Source organism: Setaria italica, chromosome IX, assembly GCF_000263155.2.
Source record: "Setaria italica strain Yugu1 chromosome IX, Setaria_italica_v2.0, whole genome shotgun sequence".
Taxonomy (NCBI): Eukaryota; Viridiplantae; Streptophyta; class Magnoliopsida; order Poales; family Poaceae; genus Setaria; species Setaria italica.
This window is the reverse complement of record NC_028458.1, coordinates 7652892-7680559: the sequence shown is the minus strand read 5'-3', so window position 1 is coordinate 7680559 and position 27668 is coordinate 7652892. Positions and strand designations below refer to the sequence as shown.

At 43.0% G+C, this 27668-nt stretch overlaps 3 protein-coding genes and 1 long non-coding RNA gene across 5 annotated transcripts; 2 read left to right on the top strand and 2 right to left on the bottom strand.

Annotated features, from left to right (window-relative positions):
* The first annotated feature begins 299 nt into the window (after positions 1-299).
* LOC101772815 (transcription factor TEOSINTE BRANCHED 1) lies at positions 300-2157 on the top strand. The gene has a single exon (XM_004981978.3). It carries the CDS (start codon positions 771-773, stop codon positions 1878-1880), a length of 1110 nt encoding a protein of 369 aa, XP_004982035.1. The 5' UTR covers positions 300-770; the 3' UTR covers positions 1881-2157.
* A 2058-nt stretch (positions 2158-4215) lies between these two features.
* On the bottom strand, positions 4216-9195 carry LOC111255901. Its single transcript, XR_002676047.1, has 4 exons — positions 8941-9195; positions 7418-7541; positions 5741-6077; positions 4216-4604 (listed from the first exon to the last, which is right to left on the bottom strand). It is a non-coding gene; the product is annotated as an uncharacterized LOC111255901 (long non-coding RNA).
* A 5086-nt stretch (positions 9196-14281) lies between these two features.
* Positions 14282-21064, bottom strand: LOC101772127. 2 transcript variants are annotated; one of them, XM_022823303.1, is made up of 15 exons: positions 20507-20591; positions 20199-20301; positions 19843-19933; positions 19668-19752; positions 19437-19521; positions 18178-18247; positions 17520-17589; positions 16948-16993; positions 16621-16870; positions 16049-16254; positions 15836-15910; positions 15664-15733; positions 15470-15550; positions 15061-15140; positions 14282-14950 (listed from the first exon to the last, which is right to left on the bottom strand). In XM_022823303.1, the coding sequence occupies exons 3-15, from the start codon at positions 19873-19875 to the stop codon at positions 14872-14874; spliced, it is 1230 nt and encodes a 409-aa protein (XP_022679038.1). In that variant the 5' UTR covers positions 19876-19933; positions 20199-20301; positions 20507-20591; the 3' UTR covers positions 14282-14871. The 2 variants fall into 2 exon arrangements, with proteins under 2 accessions (XP_022679038.1, XP_004982033.1); XM_004981976.3 differs by lacking the exon at positions 20199-20301 and having other exon boundaries at positions 20507-21064.
* A 2700-nt stretch (positions 21065-23764) lies between these two features.
* Positions 23765-27221, top strand: LOC101771722. The gene is made up of 8 exons (XM_004981975.3): positions 23765-24119; positions 24305-24546; positions 24625-24747; positions 25552-25668; positions 25764-25946; positions 26043-26184; positions 26350-26515; positions 26673-27221. The coding sequence occupies exons 1-8, from the start codon at positions 23765-23767 to the stop codon at positions 26689-26691; spliced, it is 1347 nt and encodes a 448-aa protein (XP_004982032.1). The 3' UTR covers positions 26692-27221.
* The last annotated feature ends 447 nt before the right edge of the window (positions 27222-27668 follow it).

Genomic DNA, 27668 nt, shown 5'->3' with positions numbered 1-27668 from the left:
ACCATGTTTGTACTACACTACATACAGAACTGGTCCTTTGTTTCGACACCCCCACAATGTTCAGTGTATACAACTCAAATTCCTGTTGGGTGTCGCAAAAATACACGGTCTTTGGTTTCCTGAAGAAGGATTTCAAGGAGGCGCATCCACCCTACTGCAGCTATGGCCGCCCCCATCTGGCCAATAAATGTCCTAGGTCACTTGTAGCCAATAGCGTCTCAACATGCACGCAGCTTTTTCCCCAATAGTGCAGGTCCTTGTATTCTCCCTCACCTCACCTCATCCACACGAACAGGCAGTATCCCTCCCCCATCCTCTCTATAAGATGGCACAGCCCTCTCAGGTAGGGGCGAGTGTCTCACTCTCACATCAAAAAAGAAAGAAAGCCAAGGTTCCTAAGCACAATTCTCTTGCTTGGTCTCCTACACAGGCTATGAAGTATGAACATGAGCCCATGCCTCCTCTCCTCCAGTGCTCTCTCTCTCTCTCTCTCTCTCTCTCTCTCTCTCTGGTCTCTGCACTTGCATAGAGAGATGATCTGATCACATAGACCTCTCTCTCCCTTTCTCTCTCTTCTCTCTCTCACCTCTGTCTGAAGCACAAGCCTAGACCTTATGCATGGCCGGACACATCTGATCATAGGCCACGCTCCTCCTCCTGCCGCTCTCTCACACATACTCACAGAGATCGACACACACTGCTCTTAGTGCCAGGACCTAGAGGGGAGGGGAGAGGCATCAGGGGGCCTTGGAGTCCCATCAGTAAAGCACATGTTTCCTTTCTGCGATTCCTCAAGCCCCATGGACTTACCGCTTTACCAACAGCTGCAGCTCAGCCCGCCTTCCCCAAAGCCGGACCAATCCACCGGCTTCTTCTACTACCCGTGCTCCCCTCCCTTCGCCGCCGCCGACGCCAGCTTCCACCTCAGCTACCAGCTCGGTAGCGCCGCCGCCGCCACTCCGCCACAAGCCGTGATCGACTCGCCGGAGCTGCCGCTGCAGCCGGTGATGGAGCAGGCGCCGGCGCCGGCGCCGGCTGCAGAGCTGGACCTGGACGCCGCTTGCGCCAATGCACAAGGCGCCGGCGCCGGCCTCGACAGGGCCGCCGCGGCGGCGAGGAAAGACCGGCACAGCAAGATATGCACCGCCGGCGGGATGAGGGACCGCCGGATGCGGCTCTCCCTCGACGTCGCCCGCAAGTTCTTCGCGCTCCAGGACATGCTCGGCTTCGACAAGGCCAGCAAGACGGTGCAATGGCTCCTCAACACGTCCAAGTCCGCCATCCAGGAGATCATGACCGACGACGCCTCGTCGGAGTGCGTGGAGGACGGCTCCAGCAGCCTCTCCGTCGACGGCAAGCCCAACCCGGCGGAGCTGCTGGGCGGAGGAGATCAGCAGCCCAACAAGGGCAACGGCCGCAGCGGCGAGGGGAAGAAGCCGGCCAAGGCAAGAAAGCCGGCAACAACCCCGAAGCCGCCAAGGAAGTCGTCGGTCAATGCACACCCGGTCCCCGACAAGGAGACGAGGGCGAAGGCGAGGGAGAGGGCGAGGGAGCGGACCAAGGAGAAGCACCGAATGCGGTGGGTGAAGCTTGCGTCAGCAATCGACGTCGAGGCGGCGGCTGCCTCGGTGGCGAGGGACAGGCCGAGCTCCAACAATTTGAGCCACCACGCGTCGTCGAACATGGCGTGTGCCGCTGCTGAATTGGAGGAGAGGTGCTCATCAACCCTCAACAATGGAGGAAGGATGCAAGAAATCACGGGGTCCAGCGACGTGATCTTGCCCTTCGGCAATGGAGGATACGGCGCCGGCAACTACTACTGCCAAGAACAATGGGACCTCGGTGGAGTCGTCTTTCAGCAGAACTCACGCTTCTACTGAACACGGGAACTAGGTACCGCTTACATATATCCTTGCCCCTCCCATGAACTTTCCCAATAATTTCTTGTGTTCATCTGTGTGTATCTCTCTACGTAGCATTCGTAATTGACTGCGTGACGTTGAACTTGGTTTGGTCATCGCATGATGTATTATAGCTAGCATGCACTGTGTTGATTCATCAATGGAATCTAATCTATGTTGATTCTGTGATTTCCAAACTGAATCTCTCAAATGGAGGAGATCAGATAGTATCTGCTGATGGAACTTCATTATTGTATTTGGCTAGCAAGTATGATTCAATGGTTTGATGAAAGAATGAAAAGCGTGCTGAAAGAGAGGCCTGCTAGGTAGAAGAAAACCCTGAAGATCAATTTGTCTACCATGATGCAGCTTCTGTGCATGCTAAAATCAACAGCTAATGGCTTTATATCTTATAGTTCATGGGATGCTCATAAAATAATTACACCACTCTTTGATCAGGCAAGCCGATCATTGTGTAAAGTTAGAATTGAGTGTTAATGATTAGCTATTTTCTTTTATTTCCCACTAATTTATTTATGAATTTCAAATCTGACTTGTTGAGAGTACTTCAAGGTATTCTGTCCCTCAAGATAGATTGACATCATATCTCCTTTTGGTCGAGTGTTTCTTGGAGCCTCGTGCATTTCTTATATGTAATTCACGCTAAAAAGTTATTTGTAAATGCTCGTCATATTCTGATTACATTTTCAAAAATGAGACTAGATATTAAATTATAACGGCATCTCCACATTGAAAAGATCATGCATGGTTTCAGTTTGTATACCAAATTATCAAATTGCTTTTTGATTGGATTATTGGATATCATGCAGCTAAGTATGCTAACTTGCCGACTCCATGCAGCAAGCTTAATCACACATCTTCTGTAGCATAGAGTATATGTTGAAAGCAATATTTATCAAGGTTCAAGAGGCACATCAATGTCCTTAGTTCAAACCTGGCCTTTATTGAGAATCCAGTCATGCTGTTCTCAAGTAACAGCCATTGCTTGCACAGCCGACAGAAGCCAAATAGGTCCGTGGCGACAACATCATAATCAGTTTAAAGTGCGATGCTGGCATCTTAATTTTGTCAACACTCTCAGCTTACTTCGATGTTAACATAAGAAAGAGACATGCTGTTTTCTACTTCAGGTGTATCACATCAAAGATTGTTTTTGTGCATTTTAATATTTCAAGAAGTTCTAAAAGATCATACTAGTATAGTACACCATTTTGAAGTATATAAACCTGCATTCGGTAAAAGATCTTTATCTCTCATGCAATCTTTTTAAATTGTTGTTTATATATGAACTTTAGTTGCACAAAAGCAATTATATTTGTTTTTTAGAATTTTTGGAAGTGCATGAACCTAACCTACATATAGGTGTATATACTTGCACGTGTTTACTTATATGCACAAGTCTTGCACAGCTTCCAGATGTGAACACGTTTCTCCATTTACAATATTATAGGATGCAGTTTGCCTGTAATTTAGCTGCAAAATGTAAAAGAAAAAATCTTTCCAGAACAAACTGAATGCAGCTAAACAGATTAGTCTAATTATTGCTAGATGGAAGTTTGATTCCCCCCAATGGTGCTAAGTACTGTACACAAGTATCTAGCAGCATTCAAATTAGCACATGTAATGGTGGTCTCTGGTAAGAAATGTAAACGCTCTGGGATTAATACATGCTAGATTTTAGGAGAGATGGTCAATGAAATCTCCAAGAGTTAGTATAAGAATGAGCGGTATGCATATTACTAGAGGGTGCAAAGTGAAACATACTACCAGAGGGTATACACTATATCAAGGTACATAAATTCCATAGATCGAGAACTAAACTAATTGTGGAGAAGTAATTGTGCATTTTGAAAAAAGCTTGCCTATCTTGCAGCAGGATGGTTTGTCTATCTTCGCAACCCATCTTGAATTTCCAAGAAACCATCCCCATGTATGTTTTGTCGTATACAAAATCTAATGCTAAAGAATAAACCACAACCTTCTGATCACGTACCTTAATTAGCATCTTTTGGAGAGGTGATAATTGAATTTACAGTAAGATCACAGTTTTCCTTTATTATACTTCATTACCACTTATTAACACTTCTGTCAGCTGGGTGTATGCATGTAATAGATCACAAGTTATTCCACATAAGGGACGACACGGTGCATGTACCAATACACACATATATGTGCACAGTTTCACAGTTAAAATTTCATTGCATAACAAAAGGAATGCGTGCCTAATGGGAAAGCCTATCTATTCTGTTGTGTTGTAGTCCTTCACTGGCCACCTCTCCGTAGCAAGCTATAACAGGAACTGCAATTGATCTATCACCACGATGGGCCCTAGCAGTAATATGCAGTAACTGTTTGTGCACGTAAAATTGTACACCGATTAATTCCACCCACACAATGCAGCCTCTCAAAGGTCACATGCTGTACTGCAAGGCTTATGACAAACAGTGTGTGCACATGTATCTAGTCTTGTCATTCTGAGGTACTTTATTTGTGTTAAAAAAACGACCAAGGCAATTGTATCTATGCAACAGGCATACGTACGTACCACACATCAGGATCACTACGTACATTGAGCTGCGCCACTGTACCGGAAACTGTTCATTCTGCAGCCGGCCTATCCAAGAACATGAAACCAGCTGCACGCCCCCACTTGAAATGCAGGACCTCGGGCAAGAACGCAATCTGCGAAAGAACACGGAAACATTTAATTTTTCCGTTCCAAAGGGCAACATTAATGTCATATTGTGTATGCATGAATATTGACACAATGCAAGATATATGCATGGATCTACCTAAACGGAAAATGATGCTGACCATATCATCAACTGAAAAAGTAAGAAATTGAAATGTAAGGATTTCACCATTTGATCTTTCTATGAGATCAATTAAGCAGCATACAGTTGTTCTTGATGCTATATACAATTCAATGTGATGCATGAAATGTAAAATTGAAGACTCCATGTAATTTTGGGGAAAATATAATTTTGTAGGAAAGTTTTACAAAAATATGCTATTCTTTATTTTTTTTTAAAATATGACATGTTTATAAGCAAAAGAATTTTTTAGTCTTGCACTCCCTCCGTCCCAAATTGCTATTCGTTTTCACTTTACTAGATACATAATTTTTAGTATGTACCTCGACAAATAGTAATTTGGGACGGAGGGAGTACTTGTCTTAAAGTTGTACAGTATCTACAAGAATAAAATCATAGAGTCTTCATATGACCACACCAACCAATATATATATGCCTTCGCCACCCTTGACTAAGATTTTCCTTCCTAGAGATATGAACAGTTACTTGGGGAAAATGTGGGGGCTAGCCGAATATACTTGTTAATCCAATTAATTACAGTTACAAATTGAAGTACACTATGCCATGATTGTTCAAGCATAGGCTATAAAATCCGTATACTACAACCATGATGACAATTCAAGCCTAGCTATATATGGAAACAGATTAAGTTTTGTGTTGCGGTCATCTGCACACGAAGAGTGTGTGCGTCTAATTTGTTCATTTGGTTCACCATACAAAACAAGTGCTTCGTTCGCTGCAGACTCCTATCTTGAGCCAGGATCAGTTTAGCACCTGTTATAAGCAGATTTATTTACACCAAAGGAGAAATTGAAACACTTGTCGCATTAGGGCTTAAAAATTATAAATATTCAATCACTTGAAAACATCAGCTAATACTTGAAAACATCAGCTGGGAAACCCAGACAACTCAGATCAGGTTCGAGGTCCAATTTCAATCTATTTATGTTTTTGGAAGATTCAGCTCGAAAGGCATCCAAGGGTGTTCCGGAAAAATAGCAGTACCGTGCATATCTGAGCTGTTGAATTTAGCATCAGAGCTTAAGCTCTGGTGTGGGACTGCAGCTGTTGGGCCTCCTTGGTATTACAATACATAGTTGATGTAGTTCCTCATCTTTATGTACTTCCTACTTCCCAAATTACTATTTATTTTGACTTTTTCTAGATACACACGTTTTGATATGCACCTAGATATATACATATGTCTAGATAAGTAGCAAAAGTGATGTATCTAGAAAAACCAAAATGAATAGTAATTTAGGACGGAGGGAGTACATTCTAACTTCTTGTTCCCATCATTTTTGGCTCCCTTCTGTTCTTCTGCACACACCATGGCCTTTATCTAGAAAAAAGCATGCTCTTCAAGAATAAGAAAATCTTAGCATATACTTATTGGAACGTAGATTATATTCTTCACAGCAATTAGTAGTCAGCAAATTATTTATTTTGCAAATGTATATACTTATTTTGGTTTTGAACCATCACTTTTCACCACATGTCGGTATTAATTAATTGATTGATTATTGCTAACTGTGCATATTAGAGTTGGCGATGTATGTGCAATTAATAGAAGCAAAACATGTACAAGAAAAGAAGATGAAGCGTCCATAGTGTTGTGCTGTGGTCTATGTGGTGGATGTATCAATTCTATTAACAACTATCAGCAGCACTGCTATCCATGACCTAAAAAGATGTATGTCATGCTTTAATCATACAAAGTTTTCGTTTCAAAAAAAAATCATACAAAGTTTAATAGTCTATTTTGTGGGGGGTGGAAGCTTGATCTCTTACGTCCTAAACCCGAACTGTATTACATTGTGCTTTGAAAAGTGAGTACCAGAGGTTAGTCACTGCTTGGTTTACATAAGGGAAGGATAAAGAGATCATCCCTTCAGCAAGTTCGATTAATTCACCTGACATCATTTCACCAAGACTACAACATCTTACTCAGCCCCTGCTTCACTGGATCATAGTCTATGGTACCTTTCTCCTCATATATATGATCATGTAACAAAATAAATGTGTAATAACCACTAACCATAACAATAATTAGGCTCGATATGAGCAGTTTGTGTTTATTTATTTAAGTACATATACTGGTCTAGTGCAGATTACGCAAGTATTTATAGTTATCCGTCTTTTCAATATTATTTTTGTGTTCTTTTGCCTTGGGATTTACGCATGGGACAGAGCTTATTATAGTGGATTTCATAACTTCAGCAGTTTGTGTTCCTGTCTCATATGAAACTAAACCTCGTATTAAATCATCAGGAAAAAATGAGACATCTGTTTTGGGCCATCGGTTTATCCTTTACATATACCTCAGTAAACATTTTGGAGAAATTGAACATCCATTCATCTTTACTCGACCGATAAGTGCACAGTTTGTGCTTTTACATGTTTAGAACTAGTGCTAATATTAAAACTCTACATCAGTATGCTTGAAACTATCAAGATTGGACATATAAAAATATACCGCTAATAAGCTTATCCTTAAGTACTTTCAAACAACGAAGCTCAATTATTTCAGAGTATATTGGAGATCAACATAAAAGTTCAGTAACATCAAACTTGAGAACGAAGTGGAGATAACCTATCCGAATTTAGAGCACACACATGCCTGCTTGTGATAGAGCTAACAAGTTCATACAACACTATATATACTATGGGAAATAGATATACCTTGAATTGACTTAATAAGGGGTTCAGACATTTCAAATTGTTAGTATATGGTCAATTCCGAACTCCAATCCCAATTAAGAATTGTTGCATAACTCATCAGTCCAAGGAGATCACCTGCAAAAAGCTTGGGAAGGCAATAATCAAATCATTCATTGAATCATTGTGGATTGCTTATATAGTTATAAATATATGAAAACCGAACCATATGTTACCTACTTTCATGCATGATGCAGCTCTAGCTGACTCCATGCATTGAAAGAAACACTAGTACTTGACATCACAAAAATGTTGGATATTAATGAGATCACCAACACTACTTGTTAACTGATGGATTCAGTCCTTGACAAGTTAACTCGCCTTGTCAATTTTCGGTTTAAGGAACAACAGTTTTGCTGTTTCCATCTATGCAAATCTTCATCTATAGATATCTTTATTTGTTACAAATACCACATATGTACGTGGAAACTATAAGCTGAATCTTGAGTATCTTAATATTATATGTAATTAGGCCTTCTGACACAATTGAGAATGCAACAACATGAGGTATACAAAAGATTTATGGGCGTGTATCTAAATTGTATAACCTAGTCAACAAAACATGAGATTATAATATAAACAGCAGTTATACAGGACGAACATCTGGAACTAATTTGGCCGGCTACCACAGTTTGCCAAAGAGCGCTATAGATGCATTTTGTGGCAGCAGTCATAGTGTGGTAGAGAACCAAACATGCAAATCTTTTAACATTCTTCATATCTAAGCTGTCTAGCTATACAAAGACTTACAAAAGCTTGAGAATTATTAGTATTCTTATCATGACAACAGTAAGAAACACTAGTCGCATATATAGTACTTGATTCATTTTGCTCTTTTCAATTTTAACACATCCTAAAACAAATCTTGGAGCTTGCTATTCATTCTAAGAGATCAATTAACACCACAACAACTAAGGGCCTGGAAGAGATACCGAATTAAGATAACCAAACACCATCTCTAAAAATTTAAATGCTTTTATAGGAATACCACAATGAAACGCATGAGTACGAAAATTTGTGCTACAAGAAAGTTCAGCCTGCGTGTGTTGTTTCTTCAGCATTTTGGACGACGGAGTGAAAAAAAAATGGAGAAGAAATCAATGCTATAGCCTTGTAGGCGGGTACAAGAACAGAAATAAAATAATCCACCACTACTCTTCTAGATTGCTTATAGAAATATCACTCTAATTGCTAGCTTACCACCAGAATATAACCTAGAAATTGCGCACGAGGGATTAAGCATCAGGAGCAGCCGATGCCTAGAAACATGGAATCAATTGATCTCTTTCAGTTCTTAGACTAGAACTTCCAAACGAAATGCTTGCCCAGCAGGCAAGTTCTCAGGCAAAAAGAATCTTATACTAGAAAACTCTGGAAAGGGCCGGGGCGGAATCTAGCTGAGGCCTGGGAACTCAAATGAAAGCATGATGCGATGCCAAGGAAGAGGAGAAGGAGACGAGGAGAGGAAGTGATTCATTAGCGCTTACCACCCTACTCGATCGTCGGAACAAATTGCTGATTCTTTGACCCAGCAGTTTCCTAGCCGGCCGGGAAGGAGAAACCAGGAGGTAAAGGAAGCGGCCATTGATCTCCTCCCCACCAATGGCAGCATCTGCTTCCCACCACTGGTCTCTCCCTCCCTCTTTTCTCTGGAGTGGATATACCATTCGGCGTGATGGCTCCTGCCTTCTCGAGGAAATGATTCAAAGTTGCTGTAGCAAAAGGCTGCAGGTATTCGTTTCTTTTCCAGAGAAGGGAACAAAGGAAGACGAAACTAGCTTGGTGCATTCGACCTCCAACACGTCGCGTGGCTTCGGATAAAACTAGAGGATGCGGACAACTTTTACTGTTAGCCCCCAGGAATATAAAGCACCTCAAATAGGAAATGTCGTTTCCATGGTGTACGACCCATCAAATCAACAGAAATCGCTAGTACGCGAGGTTAAACTTTAATCCTGTAGGATGTTTATATATTAATTAAAAGTATTAAATATAGTTTAATGATAAACCTAATTACATTAGCCCATATTATGCTACAGTAAACATGTGCTAATTATAGATTACTTAGGTTTAATAGATTCGTCTCGCGAATTAATCTTCGGTTATGCAATTAGTTTTATAATTAGTTCATATTTAGTCCTTCTAATTAATATCAAACCTCCGCATTGCCTTCTTTTCTCTCTCTTTATTTTTCCCAGCAATGCCCAGCTAGCTGCTTGCTAGGCGCGTGACTCGTCAACGCACATCCACATGGCTAGGGAACGAAAATACCAGGTGGAAACCACCTTTCGTGAAAGTGAAACCCTCCTAAAGTATATCCATAACAGTAATACATTCGTACATATACTTTGTCACAAAAGTTGGGATGTAAACTTAATGTTTAAAGTAAAATTCATATGAAAATAAAAAAAGGTGTATGAACACTAGAAGAATTTTGGAATTTTGTCTTCGGATGCACTTGCATCAGAAATTTATTGTTTCCATTTGAACTTTAATAAACTGAATTCGCATATCAACTTTTGCAACAAGAGGATAGTTTTTTCATGTTTGCAAATTGTTTGAATACTTGTAACTATGTTCTTTTAGTTTTTTCATGTTTGCACCGAGAAGATGGTTTCCACATAATATTTCCCAGGCTAACTTGGCGATGTTTGAGCTTTCACGGCCTTATGCATGTTACAGTGCCACCGTACCGATCCGATCCGGTTGTAAAACTTATATATAAGTTCAAGAGACATAAAATCGGTATAGAATAATGGGGGAAGGGGGGGATAAGGTGACATCACACTTAGCTTGAGTGACTCCATCTATACACGCCAATGTAGGTTTTAGAGAAAAATTATTTTATATTGGCATAAACTAATTATAAAGAATATATGAAATGAGAGTAGTTTAGTTGTTAAGTTATTTTGTTTGTGGAACCTATCCACATGTTCAAATCCTACTCATTAAGGGTACTCGTCTTTTTCTTGATTTATGTCAGAAATTAAAGACTTTATTCTCTTTTAGTGGGGCGATGTGCCGGTCGACGACAATGTGACGGTCTTTTGAATGTGCTAATAAGGGATGGTTATGTGTATTTGAGCATCCGCTCCTACATTGTGTTCCTGAAAAAATGTGGTGATAAAAATACAATAATAGTTATGGGAAAAAAGGGTGATTTGTGTCGCCAAAATGTCACATTCTATTACCGGGAGATATTAAAACTTGTTGTGCAATCTACTTGGTAATTTTCACGTTTCATTTGGCAAACCAATAGCTTTTTAAAAAGTGTTTGTGTGCCGCAAAGACAAAATAACTACAGTCGCCTCTTTGACTCTAGGACTGGACACCCCCTTCAACATTTCTACTTTCTATGTCCCAAAATGAGTGTGCTTAGGTCAAACCATCTTTAGTTCGATCAAAATTATGCAAAAGAATGTTAATATTTATGATGTCAAATAAGTAGATTCACCATGAAATATATTTTTATAATATACCTATTTGGTATAATAAATATTGATACTTTTTTAAAAAATGATTAAAATTAGTATGGTTTGACTCGGGACAAAGCTAAAAGAGCACTATGTGTAAATTAGAGAGAGTATATATAATGTAGTGGTAGATGGCCTGGCTAGAATCACTCGACGTAATAGTTACTGTCCTGAATTGGCCACATATGATTACTCCCTCTAGATAGTAAAAGATGCTTTGTTGGCTCATGTGCTGTTTGAAGTTATCTCTATTTATGAGTACATCAAGTGACCATGAAATATAAGTTTATTTGTCTTCAGGGGTTGATCCAGCCAGGTACGTAGGCTGGAGGGGGTTGGAACTCCCCTAGTGTCGGCCAACCAATGGAGCCACCCATGAGCCCCTTCTTTCTTTCTTGTTTACTATGGAAGGGAAGAAGGGAGGCCAGAGGTAGAAGAGGAGGAAATCAGACCCCTCCTCCCTAACCCCACAATCACCCACCCATCATCGTTCTAATCCTTCCACTGTTTGGCACGGCAACATTGTAATTTTGTATTGCATTTCCAACATACTACCAGTGAAAGTTACATATTGGAGAGCCTATCATTAGTATTTTTTTGTAACTAATAGGAAAATAAATTTATACCATTTAACAACATGTGCAATCTACTTAACATTTTACATCTTATTTAAGGTTTCATTTGGTAATGCATATCTAAATGTTACAGATATTAGTTAGAACCATATATGCATTTTGGAATATAGAATAGCACAACCTCATCGATTGCATTTAGTGTGTACATTAGAGAGTCGATATGTAACGTAGCATCAAAACCACAAACTAGACTTGAATAGTAAAGAAATGGGGCTTCTCAAAGTTTAGGAAATACGTCTTTCTGTTACAGCATGAGCCAGCTTTGGTGACACAGCTAGCTAGCATATGGTCAGTTTTAAAGATGATTCTCGACAATGCATTATCGTTTAGGATTTGATATACAGCAAAACATACGAGATTTATATACTACTTAGTTCAGTTTTCATAGATCGATTATAAGTGTGTACTTATATGCACGTGAAATTCGTCACAATATCATGCACCTCAAGAACGTCAGGATCGAAGGGGAAACGCATAGTAAACAGTAACTGCATATTACCATTTTTCTCCACAATAAGATCATTCTACATGACTAGTGCGATTTACATAGTGCACAAGAGTGAAGTTATCCATATAATCAGAGGCAGTACGCGCGTGCAGATGAGATCAGTGAGAAAGAAAAGGGTTGTTGAAAGGTGCATGCGTGTATTGCATATTCCATGCGGTAATCTATCTGTTCCTGCATCTGGAGAGTGGAGGGTTGTACTCCCTGTCAGTTAAAATAACAACTCTGCAAGTGTTGCCATCTCCACATGCATGCCATATAAAGTGCCTGCTAATTTCTGAGACGATGCCGATCAGCAGCGTCATTAACCAAGAGATCGATCGAGGACAACCATGCGTCCGTGCGCCTGCATGGCTGCATCCCCTGGGGGAGACGAAGCTCAACGAGTGCCCCGAGCACATCGGCGCTGTACAATGGAAGGATCCGGAGGCGGAGCGCTGTGCCCGGCCGCGCGGATCGATACTTCCCACGAACACCCGGAGGCTGGTGCTTGCTGAGCCGACCCCGTTTCGATCCACCCGCTGGCTCCGTCGTCGTCAACCTGTAGCGTTTACGTACGCCATTGCTCCGTGCTCACAGTAGGGCGCAGCCCTTCTCTGTTATCGCTCTGATCGGAGGAGACGCCAGTGGGAGGAGGAGAGAGATGGCAATGGCAGGGCGTGCTATATACCGCGTGGGGCCCCGGACAAAGGCGACGTTCTCGGCCGGGAGCGGGAGCAGGCGCGTGCGGCGCGCGCCACATGCGTGCACAGCCGCGCGTCTGCAACGTACGCCGCCCGGCCGCCCGGCCCCATCCGCGGCTGCCTGTCTGGCCGCCGGGGCGGGCCCCTACTAAGGCTACCACGCTCCTCGTGCCGTCCCATCCCGATGAGCGCGCGGACGCGTACGTTCTGTTGGCCAATTCCCCGAACACTTCCGCGCCGGCGCCGGGCCGGCTCATCTGATCCAACCATTCAGGCCAGGGCGTAGATGCAGCTATTCAGGGCGCACCTGACCTGAGCCTACCAGTTTGCAACATTTTTAGTGCTAGGGAATTAAGCAACCTGGTAATTTTAGTCTCTGGATGAAGCCGCTCGATGAGCCCTCCCAAACGGGAGCTTAGAGTAGCTCGTACAGTAGTGAAACCGTCAGATCTCCCTGGCATTCGTTCTTTGCAGTGAAGAGCCACAAGCAGTACGTCGTAGCAGTACCAAAGAATCGATTGCGGTTGCGAAAGCACATGCATTCGTATAGTGCCGCGGATTTCAAATCGGTTGATGGCAGTTGCAGCGGGCCGTATCGATCGTCTGTGTGGAAGCGTGATCAACAGTATGATGAACAGCGATTCCCATGTTCTAAAAACAGGGAAACGCAGCCCGACAGGCAAGCGGACAGACAGAGGCTAGGAAGCTAAACGACTCACGGCGCCCTTTCAAATCCGGAGCACGCCGGCCGGGGAGGAGGAAGCGCACTGGACGATGCGTGCATATCACTCGCGCGCCACCAGATCTTGACGCAGACCATAGGCTTTCTGTTGATGCGGCAGGCCTGAATTTGGCGGCTGCTTAACCCTAGCTAGCTGTGCGGGCGCAGCGCGCAGCACGCGTCACGGCCGGCTCACGGGCGCGGGCGCGCAGCGCTTGGAGTGTGAGAATACATGCAAAGACTTTGACTCATAGCTAGTCTGGTTAAATCAGAACTCGTGCTGTAGCTACATTTTGACCGGCGGTGGATCAATTCCGTTCCGTCTGTAACTCGAGGGCGTATTATTCCAGCAGGAATGCCTGAGATCGATTAGTACTCGCTCCGTCCCAAATTATGTACTTAAAAAAATAATTTTTTAAAAACGAATAGTAATTTGGAACGGGGAGTAGTCACCATTTTCCCTTCTATTAAGCGACTTGTAAGCAGATATGCAAGTGGACTCATCCTTATTAAGGGGCACATTGCATGTTCAACATACCACTTAAGCGCCTCCAAAAAGGTTGACATAGTAAAATTTAACATCTCCAGATCTTCCCTGGCCGACGCCACATGGTTACCGCTGGTGTTCCTTCCAGGACCGTAACTAAACACCATGCAAGCTCCAGGCAAGTGTGCAGCCAGGCAATTTCAACCAAACAGCCCCAAACTGCCTAACATCTTCCAGCAGCTTCATTCTATTTTAGTTCAAGATACCGAAGACAAACATATAATTGGCTCCAATCACCTCAGTACGGCTCGACAAGTCATATAACTACATCACCAATGATTCCTTGCCACAGACCAGACGCAACCTTTCTTGTCCAGACACACTTCCACACACCTTAGGCGACCCTTCACATTGTGAGAAGCCACCTGAACCCCTTTACTGAACGAACAATATCTCGGTCAGATAATTGGGCGCAGATATTATCCTATCAGATGGTACAACAAGTGGTTCACAGTCTGTTTTTGTTTCACTTTCTTCTCAACCAAGAGAGGACTACATTCAAACAAGGCAACGTTTTTATTTACACTGTGACAACAACTGCGTATCACTGAGAAGATGCTGCTACCCAAACAAGACTACCTGACTCGTCTATCAATCGCAAGAGGAAGGGAAATACACTGACCACATACTTACATTAGATAACTGGATGGAACCAACAAAATGCTCATCAGCCACCTTTCCATGCTTTTGGTTAGAGACATGATATACTTGTATTTCCCCCATATATGCTTACTGTAAACCTTTTCTGATGTTGTGCAAACCTCAATCAGCTTAAAGTTGTGATCGAGCCCAACTGCACGGCATGACAGAACCCACATGTACACGTTTGTAATGTTAAGCTGAGTTAGTGAGGTTTAAACATCATATACAGGCATGCGCTCTTCAATTGGCACACGGCAGATCGGACACTTCTTGCACTTATCAGAACAAGACCTAATACAGTGAAATGTGCAATCACAATCAATATGTAAATAAATGATTTCAAACAATGCTCAGCTGGTAAGAGTGTATATGATAGAGTAAAAAAAGAGACTGAAACATACTTGCATAAAGTTCTGTGTCGGCAGGGAAGTAGGACCATGCATATCTCTCCCTCATAGCAAATCCTACAAAGAACCTTCTCCTGGAAAAAATGAGGAAAAGGTGACTGTCAACAGAGAATCGATGATGAATTGAACAAGTTATAATCTGTGCCCCATATAAAAGAAGGTAATTATCAATAGGCAATGGCAATAACCCATCCCCATTACAACATCAACACTTTCCCTAAAACAGTATAATTAGAATCAAGGTTTCATTGCCTAAGGTCTTTCAAGTAGACAGCTTAGATCTAAATGATTCACGTGTGAGAGGGCATATGGTGCCATTATACTTCAAATGGAAAAATGCTAATGCAGGCACAACATACTTCAAATGGAAAAATGAGAATGCAGACACAGCAAGGAGTAATACATTTTGAAGCCTTTCATATTCCTGTTTGGTACACTTTGTAATTTCAGATTGCTCTCCCAATGCCGCCTGTAGCCTCCAAACCTGAAAGCAGGCAAGCAGGAAGTCAGTGTTTTGCTGATTATATCATGCAATGATCCCAGATATGTGGTGACATAAAAATTCATGGAACAAAAAAAATTATTATATCCTGTAACCTCTTCTGCAAGATCCTTTTTAGGCATTTTCCTAACCACCTCAGGTGGATAGCCACAAAATGTATTGTACCTTCAAACAAAGAGCAAACAATCAGCATAGAAAGCATGAAACAAAATGAGGAATAGCAAAAGAGTGGGCAAATTAACAGAACTCAAATGAGCAGTAAGATACCCAGTAGATTCAGCATAAAACAATCGGGCTTGCTCTTCCTTGCTCCCTTCGTCAATAGACCACCAACCAAGAAGCCTGCATAACACATGGATAAATAAGCCACAGTTTAAAGCTTGTGTGCAGGTGAAAAGCTAATATATGGTTCAAACACGGCCAAAAATACACAAGCTAAAATAAATACAAAAATAGCTTATATTAGATATCAGATGGTACCTTGAACCATGATGAAGAAAAGCAAAACAATCTCGAACTTTTGATGAGGCTGTAAGGTAATTAGGACTAACTGGTCCATTACGCAATAGTAGAACAACCTTCTCCGCCAATCTTGCTAGAGAGAAAAGGACACCAGCACCTTGCAGAATAAATAGTGGCGAGAAAACCGCAAATATTGGGATGTAGCGAGCACTAGGTGGTGTGCCCTGAAACAAAATAGTATAGTACAGTCATGCTACTGATGAAAGTGATTATATCAGTTAATAGAGAGCAGTCAATTACTGTTATCAGCTAGTTTCCAGCTGTTCTGGTCTTGGGACAGAGTTTACCCAAAAAAGAAAAAAAAATGAACTCAGCCAGTATTATTGACTTGTTTGCATCTGTTTCAATTGTTTCAATAAAACTGTTGTCATATAGAGTAGTGATTATCTAATTGTTTTCTAATGTGTTAAAACAGTGATGTGGTTGCTTTAAAAAGAAAGAAAGAAAGAAAAAACACGGTCCTTGCAGTTTCATCCCTGTATGCTGTTTATCAAACAAATGTTTCCCTACAAGTTCTGGATGGAACATACCTCCAACCGCATACAGAGAAAAACTTGGAAAACAACCAGAGGTATTTTCATTACATGACCTCCGATATCAGGGAGACCACAAAGCCCCTCTTGTTCGTGATCTTCTAGTGATGGGAGAACAAGACCACTTTCCCAATCACGGTATCTAATTGCTGCTGATGACGAGCTAGCTTCCCCATTAGTGGGAGGCTTATGAATCATGGGATTAAACCATCTGGTACAAACAAGAAATGCAAAACACTCCGCAATCCTGGATAACCAAGGTGCCGAATTAGGTTATTTGACATCTCAAAAAATAAGGAAGAATGACACTGAGACAAGTCTCACCCATAATTTATAAACAAATCCCACCAACCCAATGCACCAACATCACCTGTCATGTGCAATAACACATTATTACAAAACATTGTACAATAAAGGCAAAGGAGGCCTGAGAGGGGAAAAAATATAAACTTCACCATTGCGCAACTTAAAATTGTTAATAGTTCAACTACCTCCTAAAGGCTCATGGGCAGGGAGAACAATAGTTCCAAACTGGGTATGTCCAACCTAAGAACAAAAAGAAATATCCCACTCCCAACCCCCAAAATGCTATCTAAGAGAAGAAACAATATCATGATAGGAAGAAATACATTTTCAAATTCTAAGGATTCATGTTAAAGAACCTAAGTGAACTGAACTGGTCAAGTAAGGAGGCAAGGTACTATTCACAATGCATCATGTTCTACAAACTGGACAACTAACACATGACATATGCTCTTGTTAACTTCATAGTTAAAGTAATCGAAATAAATAAGGTGCTGCCTAGAAAATTGCAGATGTTCAATCATGAAGAGAATAGGACATGTCGTCAGCAATAATGAGGCAATCAGTTTTGTAAGTAGTAATAGGAAACTTACCAGACAGCTTGAGAAGTGTGAATGTTGTAGCAGCTATAAGAAACACCATTGAAATTGCCACCCAAAAATGCTGGTTACGAAAAAAGGTCAAACATCATAAGATAAATGTCTAACATTCTATTGTTAGTAAAAAATGGTGCATTCTCAAGATCATATGAGCTATTAGCAAGATCTCTACGCAAGATCAAAATTCAAAAGGGTGCAAACATATAATGCTTCTAATTATAAGGGGTACGTGTGATGCTTTACATTAGCTAAATACTCATATGAAATGAAAGAAGTAAATTTATAGCTACCACATAGAATATCAGAGACCAACCCAAACATGTTTGGAGAACTGCAAGTTCTTGTGAAAGATTGCTCTGATTAGAACAAATTTCAATCTGTTATAATAGTGAACTAATATATTTGTTCATTGTATCAGTTTTCATTATAGTTCATTGTATCAGTTTTCAACCCTACAATTGATTCATGGCACATAGTGCTCCATTCCATTACCAAAGAGTATCAAATGAATACTACAAAATTGCACGACTTAAAATTTCCTGGTTAAGTGATGTATTCTATACTTATTTTTTCTAAAAAAAATGGACTGCGATTCAAATCAGTGGACAAATTGTGCCTAAGGTAGTCAGATGCACTAGTGTGAGAAACTTACGGGAAGTGTCTCCCAAATAGCTTCATCGCTCATGCTTTCTTCATCTCCAGGCATTAAAGCTCTACACATTCTGAACAACAAAACCAATGGCAAGAAATAGATGCATGTCAATTTCCATAGTAACTATAATATAATTACTCTCTGAAAGTACAAATAAATAATAATTTGTTTATCTTTGGCCAGTGGGATTCACAATTAGCACAGATGAGGATGATAAAAAGGAATCGAACATCGATCAATGTCCTGAATGCATGCAGACATGAAAGAGTGATCAATGGCTAATATTTAACGATATCATCCATAACTTTGAGTTAGAATACTAAAATGCAACAATCTTACTTCTATGCAGCAAAGAAAGTCACACCACGATGTTATGGCACAAGCAGAACAAACTAACATGGACAGAAGGATCTTGTGAATTAACTATGTTCATGTTGTCCAAAGCACAATGGAAGACAAACCCTCAACGCAAGATTAGGTGTCCAAAGTTCTCCAAGCCCGATACATATAATTTAGGCAATGGAAACGAATATAGGCTTAAGCAGTAGAAGCAATACATAACTTAAAGATTTACTTGGAACTAAAATCAAACTTTATAGCTTAGAATGTGTGTATAAATAAATGATTCAATTGAAATACAAGTAATGATAAAATCTGTATGCACGACTAGTTTTAACCTCCATATAGATAATTGAGAGACTTAAAATTTGTTTCAGAAGAAAGCTAAAGTACCATAACGGGCCACTACGAATAGGACATTCACTTTGATTCATATTGTGATACACCACCTGTAAATTTGCATGCCCACATTGTTTAATCTTTTACTAAGATAGTTTTTAGCCCAACATACACCTTTCCTAGACAAAATGTGGTAACTGGTAGAAGTTAGCACACACAGCTAACAATTGTTGAGACTGTGGAAGTTGTAAGATGATGAATTTATCTGCTTCTAAGGGCCCATTAAACATCCAAAAACCAGAAAGGTCATTTGTCTACAGCAATTCCAAGCATATCAATTGTACATACAAAGGTACATCACAGCAGCTTCAACAAAAAGTGTGACAGAAGAATAATATTAAAACACGAACTAAAAACTATTTCAACAAAACGTGTGATTGAAAATGTAAGATGGTAAACTGTTAAAACGACAGTAACTCCCGCTCATGGGCAAATACATTCTCATATTTGGAAAAAGGAACTTACAACATCACAGTCTAAGAATTCCCTGGAAAGAAAAGGGGATAGTTCGCATTGATTACCTAAAATTATCGATAAGGATAATTGCTTCGAAGGCCAGCAGAGGAAGGAACACAATCTTCAGATTAACAGATGGATGATTCCTAACTGGGTAGACACAAAGGAAAAAAGTGTGAAGAACACAGAACGAAAGAGCTAGCAACAACTGCAGTTTAGATTAAATAATTATAGAGATCCCATTATCTCAAGTGTGATTGACAAGGTTTAGTTTACCCAATGGATTAAGACCCTACCTCTTAAGCTTTCAAGGTATATGCAAAGAAGTAGCTCAAACGCAATTAGCAGAGGTGCTGCGACAATCGAATGACAGGGCGCCCACTGCACGCAATCAGAAACATATTAGGCCCCTTCTTGGGTGCCAAAGGAACGATGCTAATGCAAACAGATAGATCAGTCTCTAAATCTTACATGACGACCATGAGGCAAAGAAGGGGCTGGCATTGAAAACCTTCCGCGCGCAACGATCCCATGAAAGAGCCATAGTGGAATGAATATTATCCTATCATCAAAGTAGCATAAATTAGCATTCCACATTAGCTTTACCATTGCCAAATTACAGCAGTTGTCGTAGAGTAAACCGCAATAGGCCAAATTGTAGCTAGAAGAGTTTCTAAGTTCTGCTAAAACATAGGCAAATCGGAAGAATGCCTCAAGGTACCAAATTTGGCATGAAATCTACTTTCCCAAAACAATAACTAAGGGAAATGCTGGCCGGCATAATAATAACTAGGGTCAGTGAGCAGCATGAACTGAAGGGATGCTACCAGCAAATCTTCACTAGCCGACATTCGTGTCACAGACAGGTAGATGAATCACACGCCAGTAGAGCAGATTAGTCCAGCAAACAACCCCCAATCGCACGCAAAGCTTCCTCGCAAAAAAAAAAACGCATAGCGTTGGATCGACCAATCCCAAAAACTGCATCTGCAACGCAGGGGAGCCACTCTCCCCCATATCACCGCACAAACGGACAACTCGAAACCCCCAGCTCGCGCAAACCAACCCAATCAGATCGAATCGAAGCGGAGCGAGGGGGGACGGGACGGGGAGGTCTAGGGTTTAGAGTGCGTACCACCAGGAGTAGGTGGTGCGGCCGTCGACCCTGAGCGCGAGGAGGAGCGTGAAGCAGAAGAGCGCGGCGTGCGCGGCCGCCGCCTGCGCCGTCTTCCCCACCCCCGCCCACGTTTGCCCCCGCCGCCGCTGCATCTCCTCCTCCTCCCTAGGCTCCCGACGGGAAGGCCGAATCTCCCCTCCTCCTCCTCCTCCTCCGCCGCCGCCGCCGCTTCCTTGGGCTTGACGCTGGTGGAGATGGGTCGGAGACTCGGAGGAATGGGTGATGAAAGCGAGGAACAGAGGGGGGACAAGGGTTTCTCTCTCTAGTCTGATGATGGAGTCATGGAGTTTTTTTTTTGATAAAGGGTGTCATGGAGTTTGATAAGTTATTCTGCTCTCTCTCTCTCTCTCTCTCTCTCTGCGCTTTGTATCGGAGTAGGATAATCTAGCAGTAATCTATTGCCGGGGAGCTGTTCATGAGGAGGAATGGATTGGATTGGATTGGATCGGGTCGGGTCGGGTCGGACAGGGTGGGGAGGGAGAGGGACCGAAGGAGGCAGATGCGCCTCCTGCGCTCAAGGCTCAAGTGCTCGTGGAAGCCGACGAGCTGGATATTTTTTTCCTTTCTTTTTTCGTTTCTGCCTCGTTTGTTAGTTTTCGCAATGGATTCCGCGGTAATTTCTTACTGCGACTTGTTGGCTCCGTCCGGCCCCCGTTTCCGTTTTGGCGTCGCTTGCACGGCACACGCTCCAGCGACGATCCGCCCCTACCGTCACCCGCTGCGCACGCGCCGCGCCGAGACGGGGTCGCTCGCGGAGGCGCCGCAAGGCACCGCGCCGCGAGGTGGGTCCGTGAGTCATGTTGGGGAAATGGGGCCATATCAAACTCGCAAAGGCGTGTTTCGCTTTCGTGCCGGCTGTCGGCGCAGTAGCTAGCTAGCCAGCTACGGCCGGATAGCTGGTGGCCTGATGGGGTTCGGGCGCGCATCCTGGGACGACGGCAAACCGGCCGTGAGCGCAACCCAAATCAACCATTCGTGCGGCGCCGCGTCATCACAGGGCAATTAGCCACTTAAGAGTTACAGTACGTACTGTCTGGTCAAGGAGACGGACTGAGCACCGGAAAAGAGCCGACCGTGTTTCCATTCGACCCTTTCAATTGCAGTTTCTATGGAGTGAACGAGGTCTCACAAGACCATCAACAGTGGCTTACCGGAGGATTTCGGGAAGTTTGATGGTGATATCGCTGGGAAAAAATCGCCGGGCAGTGCTCTCTAGTGCTGCGATTCTGCGAACACGTTGCCTATGTCATCCATCGGGGGATCTGCATCTGCCTCTGAACAAGTCTACAAGTTCAGATCCCAGGCTAAACTTTAGTCCCTATCACATCGAATATTTAGATACTAATTAGAAATATTAAACACAGACTATTTACAAAACTCATTGCGTAGATGGAGGCTAAACGGCGAGACTAATCTATTAAGCCTAATTAGTCCATGTTTTGACAATGTGCTGCTACAGTAACCATTTTACTAATAATGAATTAATTAGGCTTAATAGATTCGTCTCGCCGTTTAGCCTCCATCTGTATAATTAATTTTATAATTGACTTATAAGTTTTAGCTCCAGATCCAAACACCCGGCATCTGTACACGCCTCTCGAGCCTAGATTTGCTAGCCTGACCTGCGCCGCGCGTGAGATGCAGCGACCAAATCATGTCGTAAGTTGTTCATGCATGGACGCATTTGCGCATCTTGGCCATGTCAGGCTGGTCCGGTGACCAACTTGCGGCTTGTTATAGCTTCCATGTATTTCTTGATCCCATGACAAGAATGAATACGAAACCCAGATATTTTATTAGACGGCGTCCAATCCGGAGACAGTGACATCAAGGCTTCGTAGCAGGCTTATCTGCCAAAGCTTCCGTAGGTTGCTTAAGTGCTTGGCACACTCTGTTGATGAAGGACCGCATATTCATTTGTTGACAACAATAATTTGTTTCAACGAACCGACCGTCACCAGATGGTGCCGATTTCTGTTGACAGGAAAGAGGCAAAGAAACAACGTGTTTGGTGGATTCAATTCCCAATCAAATTGCCCTACCGGTGGATTTCAGTTGGCCAGCAAGCCAAAGATACAACTTTGGCACATATAGTGCAGGCCACTGTCATGTATAAATTCATAAATTCGGCTATAGTGATCTACCGTATTGTGCCAATTGGCCATCGACATCGTTAGGAAATGATTGGGAGCATGCGGGCCCTGGGCCCTGGCTTTGAGTCTCTAGACAAAAAAGGCTCCTGTGGCCGCATATCATACCAGATCAGAAGATATTCAGAATTCAGATCTGCTACGCTGCTCTGCGAATGAAGTAGAATTCATTGGGCTGAGGTTTTTTAGGAATTCGGACTGAGATATTTCGGTCGGACAGTGAAGTACCACTAGAAGTCATCTCCTGATTCTCCTCCTAAGGAAAGCATGAAGCCTTTTTTGTGAAGGCTCAAGTCGGGCGGGCCTCCACGGCTCCACCCACAAAAGCTCTTGGCCCAGGATGGCCTTCCGTCGTCCACGTTCTCTTCGATTTAAACCCACCAACAAGCCGGATCCACAATGGGCTAGATAGACTAGGCCGAAATTGGGCCCGTCCATTCCTCCACAGTCATTCAGTCAGTCAACACCCCATTGCCTCATGTATTCCTCATTTGCCATCATCACTCATCGCTATTGTTGAGCCATAGGCTGATCACTGATGTCATGTGTGTTCGCAATCCTGCAAATGACTATAGAGTGTATGTCGATATCTTCGTATAGTCCACGAGATGGGGGGTACAACTTCTCCTGTGCTAGGCAGCTAGCCCTCCGAGGATCATTACGAAGGCCCGGCAGCACCGAGCCGGTGATAATCCAGACGCAGACGGTCTATGATGTTCGCACCGTATGCAATCGCCAATCGTGGGTGACGGACGACAGGCCAATGACAGTGCTACTAGCACGAGATCATCATATCGCAATCCGAAAACCATCGCCGTCGCCGAGCAAGCAGATCAAGCCACCTCGCTACACAGAAAATTATCTCCCCGTCCCATTCCGCTTCGCCCTCCTCCAGACGTCTCCACACTCCAGTCCTCCTCACTCTCTCACCAAACACCACCCACGAGTTCCACATTTCGACGGACCAGGCCTTCTTCCTGCGATTTCTCTCTTATTCTACTCCTCCTCCGACCACTATACGAGCGCCGAGTGGCACCACTGCCTGCTCGCTCCCTGCTCGCGTCGCATGGCTTCTTCCATCGCGTCCGCATCGTGGGCGCTGCCGCTGCAGACGGGTGGGGGCGGGGCTGGGGCGGCGGCGGCGGCGGGCCCGTCCTGCCGCGTGATGCTCGCCGTCGCGGCGCCCCGCTCGGCCGCGTCGCTGCGCCGGGCCAGGGTGCTCGTGGCGCCCCGGTGCGCGGCGCTCGAGGGCCCCGGCGCCGGCGAGGAGGAGGAGAGGCCCAAAATCGAGGAGGAGGACGGGAACAAGAGCGGCGAGAGGAAGAAGCGGGCGCGGGGACGGCCGGTGTGGAGGCGGATCCTGTTCGCCTCCAAGAAGACCCGCAGCATCATCATGCTCAACGCCCTCACCGTCATCTATGGTGTGCGCATCTTTCTTTCTCTTGATATAATTCCTCCCAGTTCGTACTATATGCTCAGCTGCTCGATCTCGACCTCTACACCTCGATTTGGCCATTCTTATTTCGTATTCAAAGACTAAACCTCTGCAATAGTGACTGCCCATGCTTAAATAAAAAAATTTACTACCCACCTTTGTTTTTGCCAGCAAGTGATATTCCAGTTTTGAAAGAGGTTGAGGCCCTGACAGAGCCCGCAGTCTTCAACATGGTGCGATTCGTTGTTGCGGCGATCCCCTTCATACCGTTTGCGGTCTGCGCCTTTGGGGACCGCCGTGTACGGAATGCAGGACTGGAGCTGGGAGTCTGGGTCAGCTTAGCTTACCTTGCTCAAGCTATTGGATTGCTCTCATCCGATGCTGGCCGAGCATCCTTCATCACGGCCTTCACGGTACATCCTGTTTTGCACGCTGAGTTCATTCTGAATTTTGATTGTTATGCTGAGATCACTAATATCTACTGCAAACAGGTCATAGTAGTGCCTCTGATTGATGGCCTTCTTGGTGCCTCGATCCCCAAGCTCACTTGGTTCGGAGCTATCGTGTCACTAGTAGGAATTGGCCTCCTGGAATGTGGTGGCTCTCCTCCATGTGTAAGTAACAACTTCCCTTTTTGTACTGTAGGTTACTGGCTGTTGTGCTATAGCTTTTCAGGATCTTACATGATGTTTAAAGACCTCTGGCACAATTTCTTATTTTCCTGATTGCTGCTTAAAAGGTTCTTTATGCAACAATAGTTGCACTCATTGAATCTTCTTGCAATAACGATGATCAGCTGGTTTCAAAACATAGGAGTGTTAGAACTTAAATATGATTAGCCCATAGGATCTTCTAGCCTAATGAACATGAACACCAAAGTACATGACTAACGTTAGTTGCACTGACTTGATTAGATGTGGAGATGCCTCTGTTAGGCTGCTGATGACCCGGTGCCTGCTTGATGCAGGCTTGAGGATGTAGTAGAGGTGATTCAGTTCCCTAACGTTGGTCTGAATGTGGAGTTGGCCTTCTGCTCCCTTCCTGTGCCCTAATTGATCGGTGTAGATGGGTTTTGCGTGTCGCAGTAGCACGAGATCGAGAGATAAATTGTGTGCAATGCGATCCCTCTTATATGCCCTGTGGGGACAAGGGCCGATCCTATTAGTTCGCTAGGGTTGCCTCCGATTGCGGCAACGGGAATACTATTTTGTGCATGTTATTGTAGCCCTAACTTGCACACAAAGAATCAGTTTGTTAGCTGAGATCATTATCCAACAAAGAGGAACTCTGTTAAATCCTCAAATTTAATAGATTTCATGATTTCAAGTATTTGGATATATTTATGACTTGCTTGCTTTATGCGTTTGAAAATAATATGATGATATTGATTTTTTGAACCACTCTTATTGTTTTCAAAGGTTGGTGATGTTTTGAACTTCTTTAGCGCCGTATTTTTTGGGATCCATATGCTCAGAACGGAGCAAATATCAAGGAGTACAGACAAGAAGAAGTTTTTGGCTCTTCTTAGCTTCGAGGTTGTGTGAACATATACTCTCTCACATCCTTGTACTGTTCCTATATCTTACCAATTGTGATGTATACACAATCTCACAAATCCTCTAACAACCAGGTCCTTGTTGTGGCTTTATCCTCTATACTTTGGTTTATGTTCAAAGATGGCTACGTTGATACCAGCGAGTCCAGCTTTGAATCATGGACTTTTGGTATGCTTTGGGATACAGCAGCTTCATTTCCTTGGATACCAGCATTGTACACTGGAGTTCTTTCTACGGTGTTATGTATGTGGGCAGAGGTTAGTCTACCTTGAGTGTTTTAGTAGTTTTAGGGCTCTTCTCGTTGAAGGCCTGCTTGGTTTAAGCATGTCGATCATGTACATCTCTTCACGCAGATGGTAGCGATGGGCGATGTTTCAGCAACTGAAACTGCAATTGTTTACGGTTTGGAACCAGTTTGGGGAGCTGCCTTCGCTTGGTTCCTTCTCGGTGAAAGATGGGACAACGCTGCATTGATTGGAGCTGCTCTTGTATTATGTAAGCTTGTGTTCCTTATCTAGTTCTTTACCTCTGCACTTGCACAACCTTGATCGAGAAGTTGGCATTCTACCTTTACTTAAAAACTGACCACAGTGAACGGAGGACCTGAATTAAGTATATCTTCGAGCTAATGGAATACACTCTTACCATTCTTTTCATCAGGTGGCAGTTTAACTGTCCAGCTATTTGGGTCAGTTCCTGAGAAGTCCAAGAAAGTTCAAAAGCGCAACAGCAATCCTTTGGAAACCCCAATGAAGCGACAAGACTACTTATATTTATCTCCTATACCAGTTGATTCCAGGAAGATCATAGGAAGACAATTAGAAAGGTAACTTTTATTTGTTGATATGTTCAATAAAAAAACTTTTATCTGTTGACTGTCAGTTACTCCTGCATTTGCTCGATCTCCAATCTTGTTGGTTCCATTTGTGTCGTGACAGTCTTTGCATTTACTTTGGCTAAATTATCTATTTTCTGCAATATAGGAAAGACAATGCATTGTAGCCCAACATCAAGGCAAGTAAGGAAATCCTGCAATGGCAGGCTCGGGTATCAAATCATTATCCTGATCCTGAAGCATCTTTTCTTGGCTGATCAATGTGAGAGGATGTTGCACGACCAATGCTCTATATGCAGAATGCTTTCCTGTTTGCGTTATCTTGGAGCTCGTATTTGGATTTCTGTTCTCAGATGACTGTGCCAGCTACATGCTAGAATGCCTCATGCATATTAGGAAATGAGGCATTGCTAGCTGGAAACTCGAGGTCCATGGTCCACCTAGACACAAATACTGAGGTTGAGTGCAATAACTTAGTAAATTTTCGGCGTTTTCAACTGTACAGATTTCATGTAAATATGTGTGCGCAGCTAGATAATTGTATAATGCCGAACTAAGCATTCCTCTGTATAGTACTGAAATGACAAATACCACAGGTGGTATTATTTGACTTCTTTGGGGTTGCAGTTATAGATTCAGGGCATACTGTTTTCTGTTTGACATTTAGTTGTGGCCGTGAATTTGAGGCCGAAGAACATATAGCTTTGTGTTCTGCTCGTGTGACGTCAGCTTCGTGTTATTTGCTCAGTTACTTCCCCTTGCAGATTGTAGTTGCACTTTCATTCAAGTAGGCCGCCTTATTCTAGAAGTTGGTATTCATCTTGTCTAATGTTGCTTAAGAACTGATTATACTGAACAAAGGACCAAGATCAAGTTGTTCTTCAGGCTAATTAAGTACATTTTTACAATCCAGACGGGTAAACACATAAGGGCTGCCAGAAATTGACGGTGCCAGCAGCCGAACAAAGCCCAGAAGGAAAGCTTATTCAGTTAGAACTTGATCCCTAACAGGCAAGAGGAACCTGGCAAAAGGAACTCCTGATCCAGCAGAAGATGTGCTGCTGTTGACCTGTTTTCTTTTATGGCAGGCATCATACATTCACACTCCTTTACTCTGAAACCGTCCATTGCTTCCAAAGAAAAC

What these genes read in the sequence shown, in the direction of transcription:
- LOC101772815 (XM_004981978.3), top strand. Translation starts at nt 771, where the DNA reads ATGTTTCCTTTCTGCGATTCCTCAAGCCCCATGGACTTACCGCTTTAC.
- LOC101772127 (XM_004981976.3), bottom strand. Translation starts at nt 20,640, where the DNA reads ATGCAGCGGCGGCGGGGGCAAACGTGGGCGGGGGTGGGGAAGACGGCG. An exon ending in GATTTGTTTATAAATTATGG is followed by an intron (nt 16,871 to 16,947) that starts GTGAGACTTGTC and finishes TTGGTTATCCAG; the next exon opens with GATTGCGGAGTGTTTTGCAT. An exon ending in CGACACAGAACTTTATGCAA is followed by an intron (nt 14,951 to 15,060) that starts GTATGTTTCAGT and finishes TCACTGTATTAG; the next exon opens with GTCTTGTTCTGATAAGTGCA.
- LOC101771722 (XM_004981975.3), top strand. Translation starts at nt 23,765, where the DNA reads ATGGCTTCTTCCATCGCGTCCGCATCGTGGGCGCTGCCGCTGCAGACG. An exon ending in TGGCTCTTCTTAGCTTCGAG is followed by an intron (nt 25,669 to 25,763) that starts GTTGTGTGAACA and finishes TCTAACAACCAG; the next exon opens with GTCCTTGTTGTGGCTTTATC. An exon ending in TGTTATGTATGTGGGCAGAG is followed by an intron (nt 25,947 to 26,042) that starts GTTAGTCTACCT and finishes CTCTTCACGCAG; the next exon opens with ATGGTAGCGATGGGCGATGT.